The sequence below is a fragment of the Cervus canadensis genome, chromosome 1 (genome assembly GCF_019320065.1).
Source record: "Cervus canadensis isolate Bull #8, Minnesota chromosome 1, ASM1932006v1, whole genome shotgun sequence".
NCBI lineage: Eukaryota > Metazoa > Chordata > Mammalia > Artiodactyla > Cervidae > Cervus > Cervus canadensis.
This window is the reverse complement of record NC_057386.1, coordinates 10,820,516-10,837,260: the sequence shown is the minus strand read 5'-3', so window position 1 is coordinate 10,837,260 and position 16,745 is coordinate 10,820,516. Positions and strand designations below refer to the sequence as shown.

The 16,745-nt window shown below is 43.4% G+C and overlaps 1 protein-coding gene across 1 annotated transcript in view; it reads right to left on the bottom strand.

Annotated features, from left to right (window-relative positions):
- LOC122438172 (E3 ubiquitin-protein ligase RNF213-like) overlaps positions 1-16,745 on the bottom strand; it is a 110,315-nt gene that overhangs the window by 25,961 nt on the left and 67,609 nt on the right. Inside the window, exons 30-42 of the mRNA XM_043462779.1 lie at positions 16,537-16,655; positions 14,384-14,503; positions 13,735-13,877; positions 13,046-13,181; positions 12,638-12,776; positions 9,842-10,033; positions 8,954-9,099; positions 7,595-7,749; positions 6,203-6,409; positions 5,687-5,868; positions 3,364-3,484; positions 692-792; positions 401-583 (exon numbers count right to left, since the gene is read on the bottom strand). Of these exons, the coding sequence (XP_043318714.1) occupies positions 401-583; positions 692-792; positions 3,364-3,484; positions 5,687-5,868; positions 6,203-6,409; positions 7,595-7,749; positions 8,954-9,099; positions 9,842-10,033; positions 12,638-12,776; positions 13,046-13,181; positions 13,735-13,877; positions 14,384-14,503; positions 16,537-16,655 (1,944 nt within the window). The remainder of the gene's footprint in view (positions 1-400; positions 584-691; positions 793-3,363; positions 3,485-5,686; positions 5,869-6,202; positions 6,410-7,594; positions 7,750-8,953; positions 9,100-9,841; positions 10,034-12,637; positions 12,777-13,045; positions 13,182-13,734; positions 13,878-14,383; positions 14,504-16,536; positions 16,656-16,745) is intronic.

The following is a 16,745-nucleotide window of genomic DNA, read 5'->3' as shown; positions in this document are numbered from 1 at the left end:
CTCATTATGGTAGCTTCTCTAGTTGCGGAGCACAGACTCTAGGGTGCCTGGGCTTCAGTAGTTGCGGTACATGGGCTCCATAGTAGGGGCTCACAGGCTCTAGAGCAAAAAGATGCAAGTATCTCCATATATTGATTAGAATCAGTCTCCAAAAACAGACAGTACGTACACTTGGGTCTTTTGAGAAAGACAGGCTCAATAACTGTGGTGCACAGGCTTATTTGCTCCGCCACATGTGGGATCTTCTCAGATCAGGGACCGAACCCATGTCTCTAGCATTGGCAGGTGGATTCTTTACCACTGAGCCACCAGGGAAGCCCAATAATTATATTTTTGAATACTGTATTTGCAAAAAAGGAAGAAAAAGGTGGAAGCTTTCTCAAGAGAAAGGCTGTTTTACCTGTGCTCCTGGGACACAGTTGCAGAGTATCTGTCTGGTAGGTCGGTTAAACACAAGGGGCATCCCATGTGCCCTTGGGTGAGGTTAACGTCAATGCAGCGCAGACAGAACACATGGTCACAGGGCAGGCAGACAGGATCCTGTGCGTCTCCCAGGCAGATGGGGCACGGCTGAACCCCAAACCTAGAAGCCAAGAAGGTGGTCAGCTCTAAAGCAGGGAAGTGGGACATGAGAAGCAAAAAAGAAGCTTCCGAATTCTCAAACTTGCGGATCCCTAACCCAAAATCTCACCTGGTGAAACTCTCGCTGACCTGGTCCTTACATTTACGAAGAGTAGTCATCACCGCCATGAAAGGCCTATGGGTCTTCACGTCAGAGTCCTCCAGTAGGCACTGAAGGAGAAAGGCGTTGGCAGGAGGGCGGTGGGGCAGAGAGGGAGAGCAGAGGTCAGCCAGGCCAGAAAACATGGCGTGCCCTCTGCCACTGGCGGAGCCAGACAGTTACGGCTCTGCTGTCTGCAGTGCAAGGCTTTTTACAATCTTGTTTAGCAATTTCTTTAACTTTGAATGTCCTATGGGACTATGCTGTTTTGGGGAGAAGACCGATATTCTCAGCTTTAGATTTTTCCTTTCTTCCACTTTTTTTTTTAAGGTCTACCCCCTCTTTCCATTATATTTCAAATTATAAATGATAATATAGTGACTATCTGTGTATCCACCAAACTTTAAGTAATCTTGGCATTTTTCTGAATATTTGCTTTATCATTTTCTGAATAACCAAATGTCACAGGTATAGTTTTGACTTCAAGTATATCCCTTTCTACTCCCAGGCCCTGGGAACCACATTCTTAAATTCCCACTTCTACTAGATTTGCACCCATGCATGCATGCATGCAACTCTGTTTTAGGGACGTCACACTATACCTAAGCTTGGCAACTTGCATTTTTCATTGATAAACGTAGGTTCAGATCATTCATGTTTACTACTGCATGGTACTTGGTGACAAAGACACTGGTCATCTATTTTCCTGTTAATGAACATTTAGGATGTTCCCAATTTCTTGCAATTACAAACATTTCTGTACGCAACATTCTTCCATGTGTCGGAGTGGAAACAGGAAAATTCCCTAGAGTATATATTTAGAAGTAGAAACACTGTTTCTTAGGAAAGACATATCTTTAACGACATAAGATAGTGAGTTTAATTGGTATGCTTAGGGAATTTTCTGGTTATATATGATGCTTGTTATAGGTGTTTTTAAACATAATATAGATATTATGAATACCCATGACATTATCTGCTCAAGGAAATTTCCTTTCTATTCCTAATTCAGCAAGAGTATCTTTTTACCAAATTATATATTTTATGAAAAGATTTTTTTGTACCTTTTAAAATAATCATTTGCAGTGTATCTTTTTATTTCTTATGTAACTGATGACATTTATAGGCTTTATAACTTTGAGCTATCCTTGAATTCCAGGACTAATCTTACTTGGAAATTATGAGTTTTTAATACCCTGCTAAATTTGATCTGTTAAATAAAATATTCAAAAGTGGCCAAAGGACTTGAATAGACATTTTCCAAAGAAGGTATACAAATGGGCAATAAGCACACTAAATACTAACTAAATACTAACTAAATAGTAACTAAAAAAATACTAACATCGCTAGTCACTAGGGAAATACAAATCAAACCACACTGAGTTGGTGCTCTGTGATGACCTAGACGGGTGGGATGAGGGGAGGGGAGCCTCAACAGGGATACATGTATACATATAGCTGATTCATGTTGCTGTATGCAGAAACTAACAAGATTGTAAAGCAATTATACTCCAATTAAAAAAACCCAACACCACAGTGAGATACCACTGCATACCCATTGGGAGGGTTGTTATGTTTAAAATGGAAAATAACAAGTACTAGTAGGGATGTGGAGAAATTGGAGCCCTGGGTCATTGCTGGTGGGAATGTAAAACGGTGTGGCAGTTGTGGGAAACAGTATGGTGAGTCCTCAAAATGCCAAACATGGAATTACCATGTGATCCAGCAATTCTACTCTTAAGTATACACCCAAAAGAATTAAAGTAGTGACTCAAATAGATACTTCTATACCCAGGTTCATAGCGGCATTATTACAATCACCAAAAGGTGGAAACAACCCAAGTGTCCATCAACAGATAGCTGGATAAACAGAATGTGCTCTATCCATACAGTGGAATCTTACTCAGCCTTAAAGAGGAAGGCAATTCTGACACCTGCTACAATGTGGACAAACCTTGAGAACATGAAATATGCTAGTTAAAAAAGGACATGTCAAAGGCTACACAGCAAAGCTGCTGGCAGTGCTTGTGTGAGGTTCCCAGTAGGCAGAGGCTGTTTTCCCTGTTTCCAGAGGCAGTGGCCCTGAGAGGCCATTGATGCTGAAAGGACGGTCACTTTTTCTGCAGGGTATTATCCTGTGTGGCACCAACTTTATAAAGGGTGTCGAGGGGCAGAGACATAGGCCTTCCTGTGCCCTTGGTCCCACCAACAGCACTGTGTTTGGAAGTCCACAAGTCCAGTGGCATTCTCTTACACTGCCGTCTTCCTGATCATGGCAGTGGCAAGCTGCTCCCGCTGTGGACCAGGCTGCTGGTCTTTCTAGGGCCACTGGAGGCCTGGTTGGAGCCTACCCTTCAGTCCTCCCAAGCAGATTTGCTGCACTGATAGTTCCTTTTCCTGCAAGAAACCCTAAATGACATACCTTGACTTACCACTCAGGAGAGGGTAAAAATTAAACCATTAAATGCCACAAATAGAGCAGCTTATGTGATGAAATCACTTTCCTTACTACAACCAGATAAAACTGTCAGAGCAGAAAGGGAATATACCACCTCGCTGACAGAGGTTAGGTCAAGCTTCAGTTGTGCTTCATCTTACAAAGAGGCAGACCTCTGCCTGCTAGGCCGAACCTTTGCGCTCACCTTATTCAGCAAGGAGACATAGCCGGTCACCAGCTTGAGCAGCTCAGGAATCTGACTCTCCGTCTCCAGCAGCACGTGCTCCACAAAGAGCGAGATGGAGAAAATGCGATTCCAGTGGGTTCTGTCAAGAGAGGGGTTCCCTCACTCAGCTCTGACACAAAGCATCTGAGACAGAAGGCAGAGGTGTAGGGAGGTGGTTTCAAGGCACAGGAGTTGAAAGTTAAGAAAAGGAGCAGATCTTAAAGTATTGAAATTAGAGAGAGACTGTTCTCTTATCACTGTGGAATTACGTTAGAAATCCATATCAAAAGATATTTGAAAATAACCCACATATTTTCAAGTGCAATGTGACATTTATTAACAGAGATCTTTGACTTAGCCACTGAAAGCCTCAGTAAAGCTTGAAGACTGAAGAAACACAGAGGGTGATTGCAGAGAAGAAAAGATTTAAATGAGAAATATCAAAGTGAGAAATTAATATCAAAGATACTTTAAAAAACCCATGTATTTGGAAATTAAATGTCCACTTTTAAATGGTAGGTGTATGCAAGAAGCCATAACAAGGAAAATTAGAAAAGATCTGTGACATAATAAAATTGAAAAGAGAATTTCTCAGAATTTGTTGTATGCAGCTGAATCAACTGAATACAATGTGGAATCTTGAATAAGATATGAAAACAAATAATGGATACTAACATAAAATTCTGTGAAATTTCAACAAAATCTGTACTTAAGTTAATACTGTATCACAACTTAATTTCCTGCTTTTTTTTCTTTTTACAACATGGTCTTTCTTTATATTCTCAGAATGGGATTAGAAGTTTCAAGCTTCATTCAAAAAAATTTAACTCACTAAGATAATAAACTTTCTAATCTTTAAGCAAGAATATTAGATGCCAAAATACATGGAAGTATATCAACATTATGGTGAAAATAAATTAGTGGAATCAAAATGTCATACATTATTTTTGCTAAGCAAAAATTCATGTCTCTAAAATACATATTTTAATTATATATACTATGTTTATATATACATATACATATCTGTGTATGTACAAAAGCTTTCTTACTATCCTAGATAAAGGCTTCAGAAAGAACAATAAACAAGAGACAGAAATTGGAAAACATAAACTAAATGAAATGGGAGCACAGAATATGCAATAGAAAAATGAAACAAACTAGACAAAAAAAAATCATCATATAGTCCAATTGTTTTTAAGCATGGATAATCATTAGAAACACATCTGAACTCTGGAGAAAAAAAGCAAAACATGGGCATTTGTATTTTTCAAAAAATTCCAAGATAATTCTGATATGCCTCTGGATTTTAAAAAGTATTACAGGTTTTTCTATCAAATGGTACTTTTACTGATACAGAACTATATTATTTTCTGTTGACCAATCATAACAATGGTATGAAGTGAATAAATAATAGTTATATAATCACAGTAGTAAAAGGTATTTACAGTTTTCATGTTTCAGTACCTTTAGACCATGAAGCTTTCACACCTTGCATATGTTCTAATGTCTCTTAGTTTACAGTCTATGGCAATTTGAATAGAACTTGTATCCTACTGTTGTGTGAAAGTTATAAAAAATTATGTTGAATTGGTTCATGGTGCTTTTCAGATCTACTGTATTTTTTTTACTTTTCTGTATATTCAATCTATTAACTTTTGAGAGTTTGATATTAAAACTACAACTAAAAATCTTAATTAATCTACTTGAGAAATAATTGTAATATATGGTGGAACTATATGTAACTCTGTTGGGTATCTTCCAAGTCTCCTGTAAATGTGTTATCATACTTTCATAATTTAAAAAATAAAAAAGAAAGAGGAAAAAAAAGGAGCAGGAGAGAAGGTAAGTGAATTAGGTAGAAGCCCTCTATGATGTTCTCCCTGACCTCTACCCACTTCCGTCTTTCTCCTCCTCCTCACAGACTCTCAGCTCAGACAACTCAAGTTCGATGCCTCTTCCCATGTCTGGTGACTCCCACCTCGCCCGTGAAGGCCAGCCCAGGCCTGGTCCTCTGGGAAGTCTACCCCGAGTGCACGCCCTTTCTCTGTCACCCTGCTGGGGGCCTCTGCAGCTGCTCCTTCGCCGTCGGGATCACAATAATTTCTGGTCACCTCCGTATCACCCCCATCACTCTGTGCACTCCCCGAAGGCTCAGCTCTCGCCTGTTTCTCTAGGATCATTGAGATGCCTGGCGTTTAAGTAGAGTTCCACAGATGTTAAAGAGTGATGAGGAAAGGCCCACTTCCAGCGGTAGGAACATCTGCTCTCTCTCTCTGATGTACCTGGGCCTCCTGGGTCTTACCTGACACCCCTGATGACCTCTCTGGTCTTCATCCCACAGGCCTGCATGTACCCTTCTGAGCAGAGGAGCTCCAGGGGCATGGAAAGATTCTTCACCGTCCGTAACCAAGCTTGGGGACTGGGCTTCAGGAGGTTTTCCGTCAGCATTTCAGCACAGGCCACTGCTGCCAACACATCCAGACTCTGGGGAGCAGAGAACAGGCCCGTGACTGAGCAGTCTGTCCCCTGGCCCTCATTGGGCTGGTCTAAACCTTAAGTCGGAGGTCCTGGGTGTTTTTCTTGTGTCCCAGGCTTGGAGCTTCCTCTTTCATTGTCTTGGGATCTAGGGGGCATGAGTTGGATGTATTCTAACTGAGAAGCCGCACTGACGTGTGTGCTGGTAAAGATGTCTCCCAGTTGGAACAAGGCCCATAAGCTTTCCCTTGTCGGGGAGGTGGTGGGAGCGCCCCTCCCTCCACACTCGCTTGAGGAGGCCAAGCCTGCTACAGGCATGAGAGATCCCTAAGAGGGGCCATACCATCTCACGTCCAGCCCAGTTCTGGTTCTGTGTGCCTTTCGCAAGGCTTGGTAGAATTGGAGGGTGGATGGTCAAGATCCTGGAGAAGTTCTGTAGCCGGCTTCTGAAGTGGTGGTAGGCGAGGTGCACTGATGGTAAGGAGGCCTCTTCCTCTGGCCTTCCTGCATTCAGCTGATTGACGCAGGACTGCAGAGCGATCTGCAGAACCTGGGAAGAAAAAAAGCTTTTATTATATTGTTTGTAAAGTATTTTTTAAAAATCTACATTTTGCTCGAGGAAAATGAGAACCATTCAAAAGTGACAAAAAAGAAAATGAAAAACCATGCACACTACTAGTATCCCACATTTACTTTTTGGTGTTGTCCCTTCTAGACATTTCTAGATCCACACCTCTTCTCCCAGTGGTCCCCAAATTAGGGTCACAATGCATTCCTGATCTTCTTCCACTTTACTTTACAAGCATTGCTCTATCACAAGCACACCAGAAGAATGTTGTTTTTAATGGCTGCACAATAACAATCAAATGACTGTACTTTAACTTGTCCAACCTTTACGTTTTGACAAGTAAATTGTTCCTAATTTTCCATTTTTAGAAATAGAACTGAAAAGAACATTCCTGTGAATAAAATATTTGTCCACATCTCTGATAATGTTCTCAAGATCAAATCACCAGTTCAGATTTTATTCAGAAGTTCTCCATTCACCCCGACGGTTTACAGAACCACCACACTGTTCACACCACCTTTGGCACTGGAGGAACTTCTGGCCATTTTTTAAAAACCAGTTTTGCCACATGGACAAAAATGAAGGTAGCTGAAAGTTGTTCATGCCTTGTTGATTTACTAGTGAGGCTGACAATTTTCCTCTGTTTTCTGGACATCTGTATAATTATTCTGTTAATATTCTTATAACTTTTATTCATTTTTAAAAATTAGGGGATTTTCTTATTGATACCTAAGAACACTTTATTAATCCTTAATCATGCTGGTTGTATGTTCTCAAATCTGCCAGTTTCCGTTTTTATGTACTAAAGTTTGAAACCTTCAATATTTCCACTGAAATTTCAGTTGCTCTTATTATTAACTTGCTGTGGTCAGTTAAATATTTACCTAGTTTTCTTCAAGAAAAACTAAACATTTAAAAAGAAAGCATCACAGGAAATTGGAGGTCTTCTTCCTGTTACTAAAATCTCCATGTTTTAGGGGTGCTGAGAGGCGGAGTAAGTGGCCAGCCTCGAGGGTTCTAAAGGTGTCAGTGGCATTTTCTCACAGCACTCTCCTCTTGGGACACATTCTGTTCCACAAACATTGCAGCTCTGGCAGTGGAGGAAGTTCCATGTTGGTATTTTGTCCACTTACGCCAGCTTTGCCCTGACCCCGAGTCAGTACTTACGTTTAACTGTTCCCAAGTGGACACTCTCATAGTCAAGAGAAGGAAGTCTTTCAGGTAACACTGAAGAAGCTCCTGCCGCTGGTCTACTGTGAGCTGAGCAAGAAAACTGCCCAGTGGGGTCTTCTGAAAGAGTTCTAGTAACTTCTCTACCAGTCCTGAGGGGCAGGGCAGGGGGAGGTGGGGCAGGGAGGGAGACAGAGATCCACTGGGGTGAAGATGTTGACCATGACTCCCCTTACTCACCAAATGCCTTTTTATCTTCATTTCTAAACACTTCAAATATTTTCCCAGTGAAATGACAGAAACAAAGTCAGAAGGAATGCTCTACTCTGGCCATAAAAGCCTGCGTGTGTGCTAAGAAGTCGCATCGGTCATGTCTAACCTTTGCGTCCCTATGGACTGTAGCCTGCAAGGCTCCTCTGTCCGTGGGATTCTCCAGGCAAGAATACTGGAGTAGGTTGCCATGCCCTCCTCCAGGGGATCTTTCCAACCCAGGGATGGAACCAATTTCTCTTATGTCTCCTACGTTGACAGGTGGGATCTTTACCACTAGCGCCACCTGGGAAGCCCCCATAAAAGCCTAGCTAGCCCTAAAGAGAATACAATCTGGGATAGACCAATATTTCCATAAGACATAAAGTGTTTGGGGAACCCAGGACCAACATGAACCAGGAACAAGTGGGCTGCCTGCCGGGAGTTGGGTCAAATGCTGCTCAAACCAAAAAGACCTGCTTTCTAACGGATCGGGTGCTGGCCCCCAAGTCATGTGCTATCATAGAAAAGTAGGGTCAGTTTTTGATAGGGTATGAAAAAGAGAAATACGCTGTCCTCAAGAGAGAGGTTGTTTTGAGTTTGTTCAAAAAGAGTGGCAGAAAGCTTATCTAGAAATCTAAGTTCATCTTCAAGTATTTTGACATGTATTTTTTAAAAGACATCTGGCCTTTATTTAAAGATTGAACTGTAGTTGATGCACCATGTTACTTTCAATGATCTGATGTCTGCCTATCTTATGAAATGATCACCATAATTTAAAAAAAAACCACAAAGCTATATATAAACTTTGAAAAGACTACTTCATGTATGAAAGATGACAGTCCCAAAAGTGGTGTGTGACCATTGGGGTTTTCCTGGAATGCCTGTGGCCAGATGACTTGGCATGTGACAACAGAGCAAGAGAGGACAATGACGGCTCAGTGTGGGCAAAGGTACTACTCTGGTCACTGGCACTTGCTGAGAGGGGCTCAGAGATATCCTAGTGTCCTAGTTTTGCAGGGGATTCAAATAGAGGTGATGACCTATGACAGGGTATCAAGGTCTCCTCCTGTAGAACACATCCCCTCCCACCATTGCTGAGCTCACCCGCATCTCCTGTGATGTACTGAGTGTGGACCCACAACTCCTCCAGATAGTCCTTGATTCTCCAGCTAAATGGGACACTATTGGATGCCTTCTCTGAGAGGTTCATGTAGTTCTGCACCACGATGTAGGACATCTCTCCTTTAGACCTGCAACAGGCCAAACGAGGACCAAGAATTAAGTGGTTAGTGAGATGGCACTCAAGATGCAAGATGAGATCTATTTCTGATGCCAATTCCTCTCCATCTTCAAGTACTGGGAGGTTAGTGGGCTGCAAAGACAGTCCCCTGGTCTACTGATCAGCTCATTTTTATACTAGAAAAGAACTGAAGGATGATCTTATATCATCACTGGGTTTCACAGACAAAACAAAAACAAACCACGGTTACAAACCTGCTTGAAGACTTGGGCAGAACCAGTCTGGTGATGTCTGAACCCACTCTTGCCCTATACCTGTGCAGAGAATCTGAGCCACTTGAAAGCCAAAAAAGGTTTTGGCAGGCCAGCTGAGCTTGAGTTACATAAGATCGGGCCTAGGGACAGGCCCTGCGGTTCCTGCCATTGGCTGGAGGAACAGGAAAATCAACATAAATGCTCCCTAACATGCAGCTTCCTCAGTGCAGATGAGGTGGAAGTAGGCCATTTTAACTGCAAAGGGTGCTCTGAGCACAAGGAAGTGAAGAAAGTCAAGAACGAAGCAAGAATTTTTCAGAATTGTGTCCACACTTTGTTACTGTATTGTCATGCCCTTGAGGCTACAAAAAGGGCCAACTTTAATGTGATTCTAAAGTCCATACTAATATTTCTTCAAACATCTGGGAGGGCCTATGAAGTTTGCTGCTATGTTATGGGTTTATATCCCTTTCCAAGAAAAGAAAGTCTTCTATTCACCTTGTATCAATCGTCACAAGAGGAATGTTCAGAAGTTTAACATCACTAAAAATAAACATCCAAAGGTCTCTCGCCCAGGACGGAGAGTGTGGGTTGACCAGTAGCTCAAGGTTGCCATCCCTGTCGACACAGGAGATCATGCTCGCCAGGAGGGGAGTCACAGCGCCCTGGACCCGCTTCCAGAGGGTCTGCCTGTGTCGGGGAGAGACAGGTCCACTCAGGTTAGAAGGACCACAGACCATACTGGGAGGCCCACAACCTTTTCACATTTTGTGCCTTCATGGCAGTAACAAAACATCTGCTCTACTATTCCCACATTACAGCTGTGTTTTTCATGTTTTTACATCATTTTTAAGGACTAGAAGAGATTAAATCAAACAAAGATTAGAGGCAGGTCAGGAAGCAACAGTTAGAACTGGACATGGAAAAACAGACTGGTTCCAAATAGGTAAAGGAGTACGTCAAGGCTGTATATTGTCACCCTGCATATTTAACTTATATGCAGAGTACATCATGAGAAATGCTGGGATGGAGGAAGCATGAGCTGGAATCAAGATAGCCGAGAGAAATATCAATAACCTCAGATATGCAGATGACATCACCCTTATGGCAGAAAGTGAAGAACTAAAGAGCCTCTTGATGAAAGTGAAAGAAGAGAGTGAAAAAGTTGGCTTAAAGCTCAACACTCAGAAACCTAAGATCATGGTATCCAGTCCCATCACGTCATGGAAATGAAACGGTAGAAATAATGGCTGACTTTATTTTTCTGGGCTCTAAAATCACTGCAGATGGTGATTGCAGCCATGAAGTTAAAAGATGCTTACTCCTTGGAAGGAAAGTTATGACCAACCTAGACAGCATGTTTAAAAGCAGAGACATTACTTTGCCAACAATGGTCCATTAGTCAAGGCTATGGTTTTTCCAGTAGTCATGTATGGATGTGACAGTTGGACTATAAAGAAAGCTGAGGGCCAAAGAATTGATGCTTTTGAACTGTGGTGTTGGAGAAGACTCTTGAGAGTCCCTTGGACTGCAAGGAGATCCAACCAGTCCATCCTAAAGGAGATCAGTCCTGGGTGTTCATTGGAAGGACTGATGCTGAAGCTGAAACTCCAATACTTTGGCCACCTCATGCGAAGAGTTGACTCATTTGAAAAGACCCTGATGCTGGGAAAGATTGAGGGCAGGGGGAGAAGGGGACGACAGAGGATGAGATGGCTGGATGGCATCACCGACTCAATGGACATGGGTTTGGGTGGACTCCGGGAGTTGGTGATGGATAGGGAGGCCTGACATGCTGCGGTTCATGGGGTTGCAAAGAGTCGGACACAACTGAGCAACTGAACTGAACTGAAGATTAGAGGCAGAACTTGAAAGGTCCTTAATTTTACCTCTAATAAACTGGAATTGGTTCATTGAAAAGGCCCAGTAGTATTGTTTTATTTTGTTATATACCTGTTTTCCAGAACAAATCACCTATGCTCTATAAATAAATCAAAGAATGACCAAATTCACTTGAAAAGTATGATATTTGAAGAAAAAAAATCAGTTGTGAATAGAATATAATAAAGAAACCAAAGTAAATTCATTTCACGTTACATTAAAAAAGAAAGCATGTCTTTATCTAAGTTACTTCCGTTGAGTATGACTTTTTGTGACCCTATAGACTGTAGCCTGCCAGGCTCCTCTGTCCATGCGATTCTCCAGGCAAGAATACTGGAGTGGATTGCCACGCCCTCCTCCAGGGGATCTTTCCGACCCATGGATCGAACCTGCATCTCTTATGTCTCCTGCATTGGCAGGCACATTCTTCACCACTAGTGGCACCTGGGAACCCCTGTGAACACCAGCATATGTAGTTCAGTAAGTGAAGGGGTGGTGTCAAGGACATAGAAAATATAGATTTTTAAGAAGCATTTATCTAAAATCCATACAGAGGAACCAAGAGAAACAAAAATAATTCCAGGTCCAAATCTGATCCTTCAGAAGGTACAACTGGGAAAGAAATGAAAAATTATTAGAGAAAAACACAGAAGCAGAAAAGCCCTACAGTTACAAAACCAGCCATCAGGAAGCTCACATGGTCCATTCAACCTAGATGTTCCCACATGTCCTTCTTGAAAACAGTGCGGAGATACATCCCCACCGAATCCAAGCCTCTGGATGAGTTAAGTGTTCTCCTGGAGTCAAAGAAACTGAGGGCCAGACTGATGAAGTCTCAGGTCTTAGACGACCTTGCAGATGGGGTGGGCGGCATCTTCCACTGCCCACCGTGGGATGCAGAGCAACACCCTCTCCCTCAACCACACAGGCTGTCATGGGCTAGTCTTGAGAACAGCATCAAGGTTTGTAGAAAAAGCACCAGGGACAATAAGTGAATACTTTGGGTCTTATTTTCGTGGTTATCAAATAACTTCATGCAGGACGTCTAGGAAAGCAGCTTTCTTCCCTCCCGTACATATTTATCACCTCTTTAATTTACCAACCTAAAACGGCACCCATGTCTATGGTGATGAACATGGTGATAAAAGTTTACATCTGACAAGAACAGATGTTCTGGGTTTTGTTTGTTTTGGTTTTCACTATGAAAAAATTTAAAACACACAAAAGTACAGAAAAGAGTCAAGCAAACCCCATACAACTGCCACCCAGACTATCCTGTGCTCTCCGGGCAAAAAAAGTCGATGGCTCTGAATTTCTCAGAGGTTTGGAAGGAAGCGGCGGCCCCTCAGCTCGGAGAGCCGTGCGCCCTGCCCCCAGTCCCCCATCGCCCCGGGTTTCCTTTCCTGGCGGTACCTGAACGTGCCAGCCTCCTGTAGAGCGTCCTGATTGGAGGCCTCCCTCACCACCCAGTCCTTCACATTGTAGATAGAGTTCTCTTCCTGCTTCATTAAAAGGACGTAGAGGCGCATCTTAGCGACCAGCAAGAAAGTGGCTGTGGAAAAGCAGAGCAGACGTGCATTCAGCACATCCCTGGGCACGGAGCGGTGGGCTCGGCATCCCTGACGCATCCCAGCAGGAAGGGAAGCCCGTCTCCTTTGGCCAGGCCAAGTCTACAGAAATCCCAGAGGTGCGTGTAGGTTGCCAGAGAGCCAGCTGCTTCTGGGAGCCATGGAGACCTACAGCGGGGGGATGATTCATGGACCGAAGGAGAAGCCCAGGCTGGGGTGTGGACAAGAGGGGCTCCCACACCTCTGTACTCACCATCTTCCTCTAGGAGGCTGAGGAGGATGGAGACCCTCCGAACACTGCGCTGACAGTCCTCATTCTGGTCTCTGAGCATGCCCACGGCACCCTGAATACAGCTTTTCAGCAGCCTGGTGGTGTCCAGGATCTGCGTCTGTCGACAGACAATCAAGCCTTCCATTTCTGCCACTTAAACGTCAAGAAAAGCCAGGTGATGCCAGGGACATAAGGTCCAGGCACTGCATGCAGGGGGCACAGTTTTCCTCCTGTCCAAGTTCCTACCACATGTCCTTGTCAAGTTCCCCTTAGAACCACTGTGAGGGAATTCCCTGGCGGTCCAGTGGTAAAGACATTGCACTTTCACTACCATGGGCCTGGGTTCAATCCCTGGTCAGGGAACTATTAACAAGACCCTGCAAGCCATGTCGTGTGGCCAAAAGAAAAAAAAAATCTACTACAAGACAATCCTATGTGCCTGGGGACCTTGTCAGGGGTCAAGCAACAGAGCAAAACTGACTAGGGGACACCAGGAAAAGCCAAGGTCAGATCTGCTCCTGGTGATCTCACCTGCACTCACAGAGGCAGGGAGAGGAGGGCTGGGCTGAGCCCTGCCAGCTGACTCCACTCCTCGGACCCCTGGGTGTAAGTCTAAGGAAGGGGAGCCCACCGCCCAAGGGCTTAGAGGGCCAGAAAGAGTGAGAACTTACATCATGTTCTGGTCCGAAGCCTGGGCTATCATTTGTCTCAGGACTTTCTGTCTCCATTTTTACCTCTACCACTTGCTGCGACGTGACCGCCTCAGTTTCCATCAGCTCCTCACCATCTTCTTGGGCTCGGTGGCCCACCTCCACTGCAAAGAAGTAAAACAATGGAGCTACTGTTCAGAGGCAGAAGTGGTGGTGGGGAGCGCTGGCAACATCGTGTGCGTTGTGTGCTGGGGATCTGTCTGGGTTTCCCTGGCACCAGCCCCAGGAAGGGGCCCCAAAGGAGAGACTGTCAGTCACATAGATCAGCCTCCATTTGCCCACTTGACGTGGTCCACCAGTGGCAACCCGAGCTTCCATCCTGGGTTCAGATGGCTGATCCGGAAGCCAGGGTAAACAGAATCTGACATGTTCCACAGGCACCTGCAAAGACCTTGTGGAAATACTGCCTTCTCCTGGCCTTGGAAGTAGGAGACAGTGCCCTGGATTCATCAATACTCAGTTCAGCAAATGTGTCCCAAGCTCTTGCCAAGGGGCAGGTGTTGGACTTGGGGGACAGTAGCCTGAGGACCTGTCCTCGCGGCAGAGTGCACACCTCCTGGCTTCCGCTCCCACCATCCTACCTCCCCAAGGACCTTTTCTCCAGACTCACCCTTAGGGGGATCTTCTGGTTTAAACAGCTGGCTGATGGCCACATCCTGCAGTTTAGTTACGTCTGAAACCATGACTGTGGATCTCCGGAGGTCGTCGATGTGCACAGAATGCCACAGCCCTGGGAAAACAAGCCCCAGAATCTTCCCTGTGTCCGCTGGTTTCTTCCTGACAGTTGTAAGCAGGGATACACCACTGTCCTGACATTTTAACATACGGTTGAATGAATGATTTGTATCCTAAAGTCTAATCCCTTGAATATATATGGGAAACATATAGATGTCACACTATAGATGTTAACAACCTTAGCATGAAAATCAGTTTTAAGAACTGACATGACTAACAAAAAAAAAAGTATTTAAAGAAGGCTTATTATTCTTCTATAGCTGTATTATTAAACTTTCTGTATCGTAATCAGTAGAGGGGTGTGAGACACCAGCAAGGTTTGCCTCTTATTAACTACTAAATTATTAAACTAAATTATTATTTGCCCGTTTCTAGAATACCAATTTTCTCATACAGCAGATTCCTTGGAGATTCTTTAGGATCAGGTCCCAACAAAACAAATATTACAATAAATCAAATCACACAAGTTTTTTGGTTTCACAGTGTCTATAAAAATTGTTTATACTACACTGTATTTTATTAAGTGTGTAATAGCATTATGTCAAAACACGACATACATGCCTTAATTAAAAAATACTTGGGACATTCCTGGTGGTCCAGTTGTAAACAATCCACCTGCCAAAGCAGGAGACACAGGTTCAGTCCCTGGTCTGGGAAGATTACACATGCCTCAGGGCAACTACGCCTGTGCATCACCACTACTGAGCCAGATCAGTGCTCTGCAATAAGAGAAGCCACCGCAGTGAGTCTGAGCACCACAACTAGAGAAAGTCCAAGCATAGCAATGAAGACCCAGTGCAGCCAAAAGTACACAAATAAAAATACTGTACTGCACACACACAAAATAAAACAACCCAAAATACTATATTGCTGAAAAATGCTAACCATCGTCCTAGCTTTCATCTAGTCGTAGTAGCAACACAAAAGGTCACTCTGATCACAGGTGACCAGAGCACATATAATAATGAAAATGCTTGAAATAGTTTGAGAATTATCTCAAATACTTGAGACAATTCAGAGACATGACGTGAGCAAAGGCCTTCAGAAAAATGGCACTGAGAGACTTGGCACAAGCCTTCAATTTGTAAGAAATGCAGTATCTGTGGAGTGCAATAAAGCAAAGTGCAATTAAACAAGGTGTGCCTATGTAGTAAATATTTGGTGAGTCTTCCTCAGAAAAAAAAGAGAGATTTAAGATAGCATTTTCTGACCCCAGGAGCAGGCATTAAGTATCCACATATTCATAACAATGCCAGTGGGAAATATCTTTCTGCATTATCCATATAGTAAAAGGGGAGGAACCAGAGATTAATCAAGCATTTATCAACAAATACTGAAATGAAGTACTGTAGGTTGCAGCAGCCAGTCTGAAGATGAAGTGTTTTTGTTTTTCGCATCAATCAGCTTTAAGAAATCTAATTGCATTTGAAACAAACACAGTTGAGATTATGTGTGTGTGCTCAGTCACTCAGTTGTGTCTAACTCTTTGTGACCCCACTGACTGTAGCCTACCAGGCTCCTCTGTCCATGGAAATTTTCCAAGGACAGAAATTTTCTGGAAATTTTCCAGGCAAGGAAATGGAGTGGGTTGCCATTTCTTCCTCCAGGCCATCTTCTGAACCCAGAGATGCAACCTGCATCTCCTGTGTCTCCTGCATTGGCAGGCAGATTCTTTACCACTGAGCCACCTGGGAGGACCACTGAGATTAACATTAATCTTCTAATATCAGACTTTGTACATCATAGGACCAAACAGTGGCTTGGGGAAAGAATCCACCAACAATGCAGGAGACTGTCTGCAATGCAGCAGACGTAGGTTTGATCCCGGGGTTGGGAAGATGCCCTGGAGATGGAAATGGCAACCCACTCCTGGAAAATCCCAGGGACAGAGGAGCCTGACGGGCTATAGTCCATGGGGTCACAAGAGTTGGACATGACTTAGTGACTAAACCACCACCACCGCAGGACCAAATTAGAAATAACTTAAACATTATTATACAAACATATTCACAAATATTTCGGTCCTACCTCCATGGAATCCTACATAGGACGTTCCACTTCCCATCCGGGACAGTTTTGTGATAAAATAGACCAAGATATAGTTCTCATTTCCTTGTATCTTGTTGATTTCATTTATAGCAGAATACCTATTTTAAAAACAAAAAAAGCAAAGACAGAACAAAACAAAAAAGCTAAGAAAAAACAAAATGAACACTGCAAAATGATTAAAGGGTGTC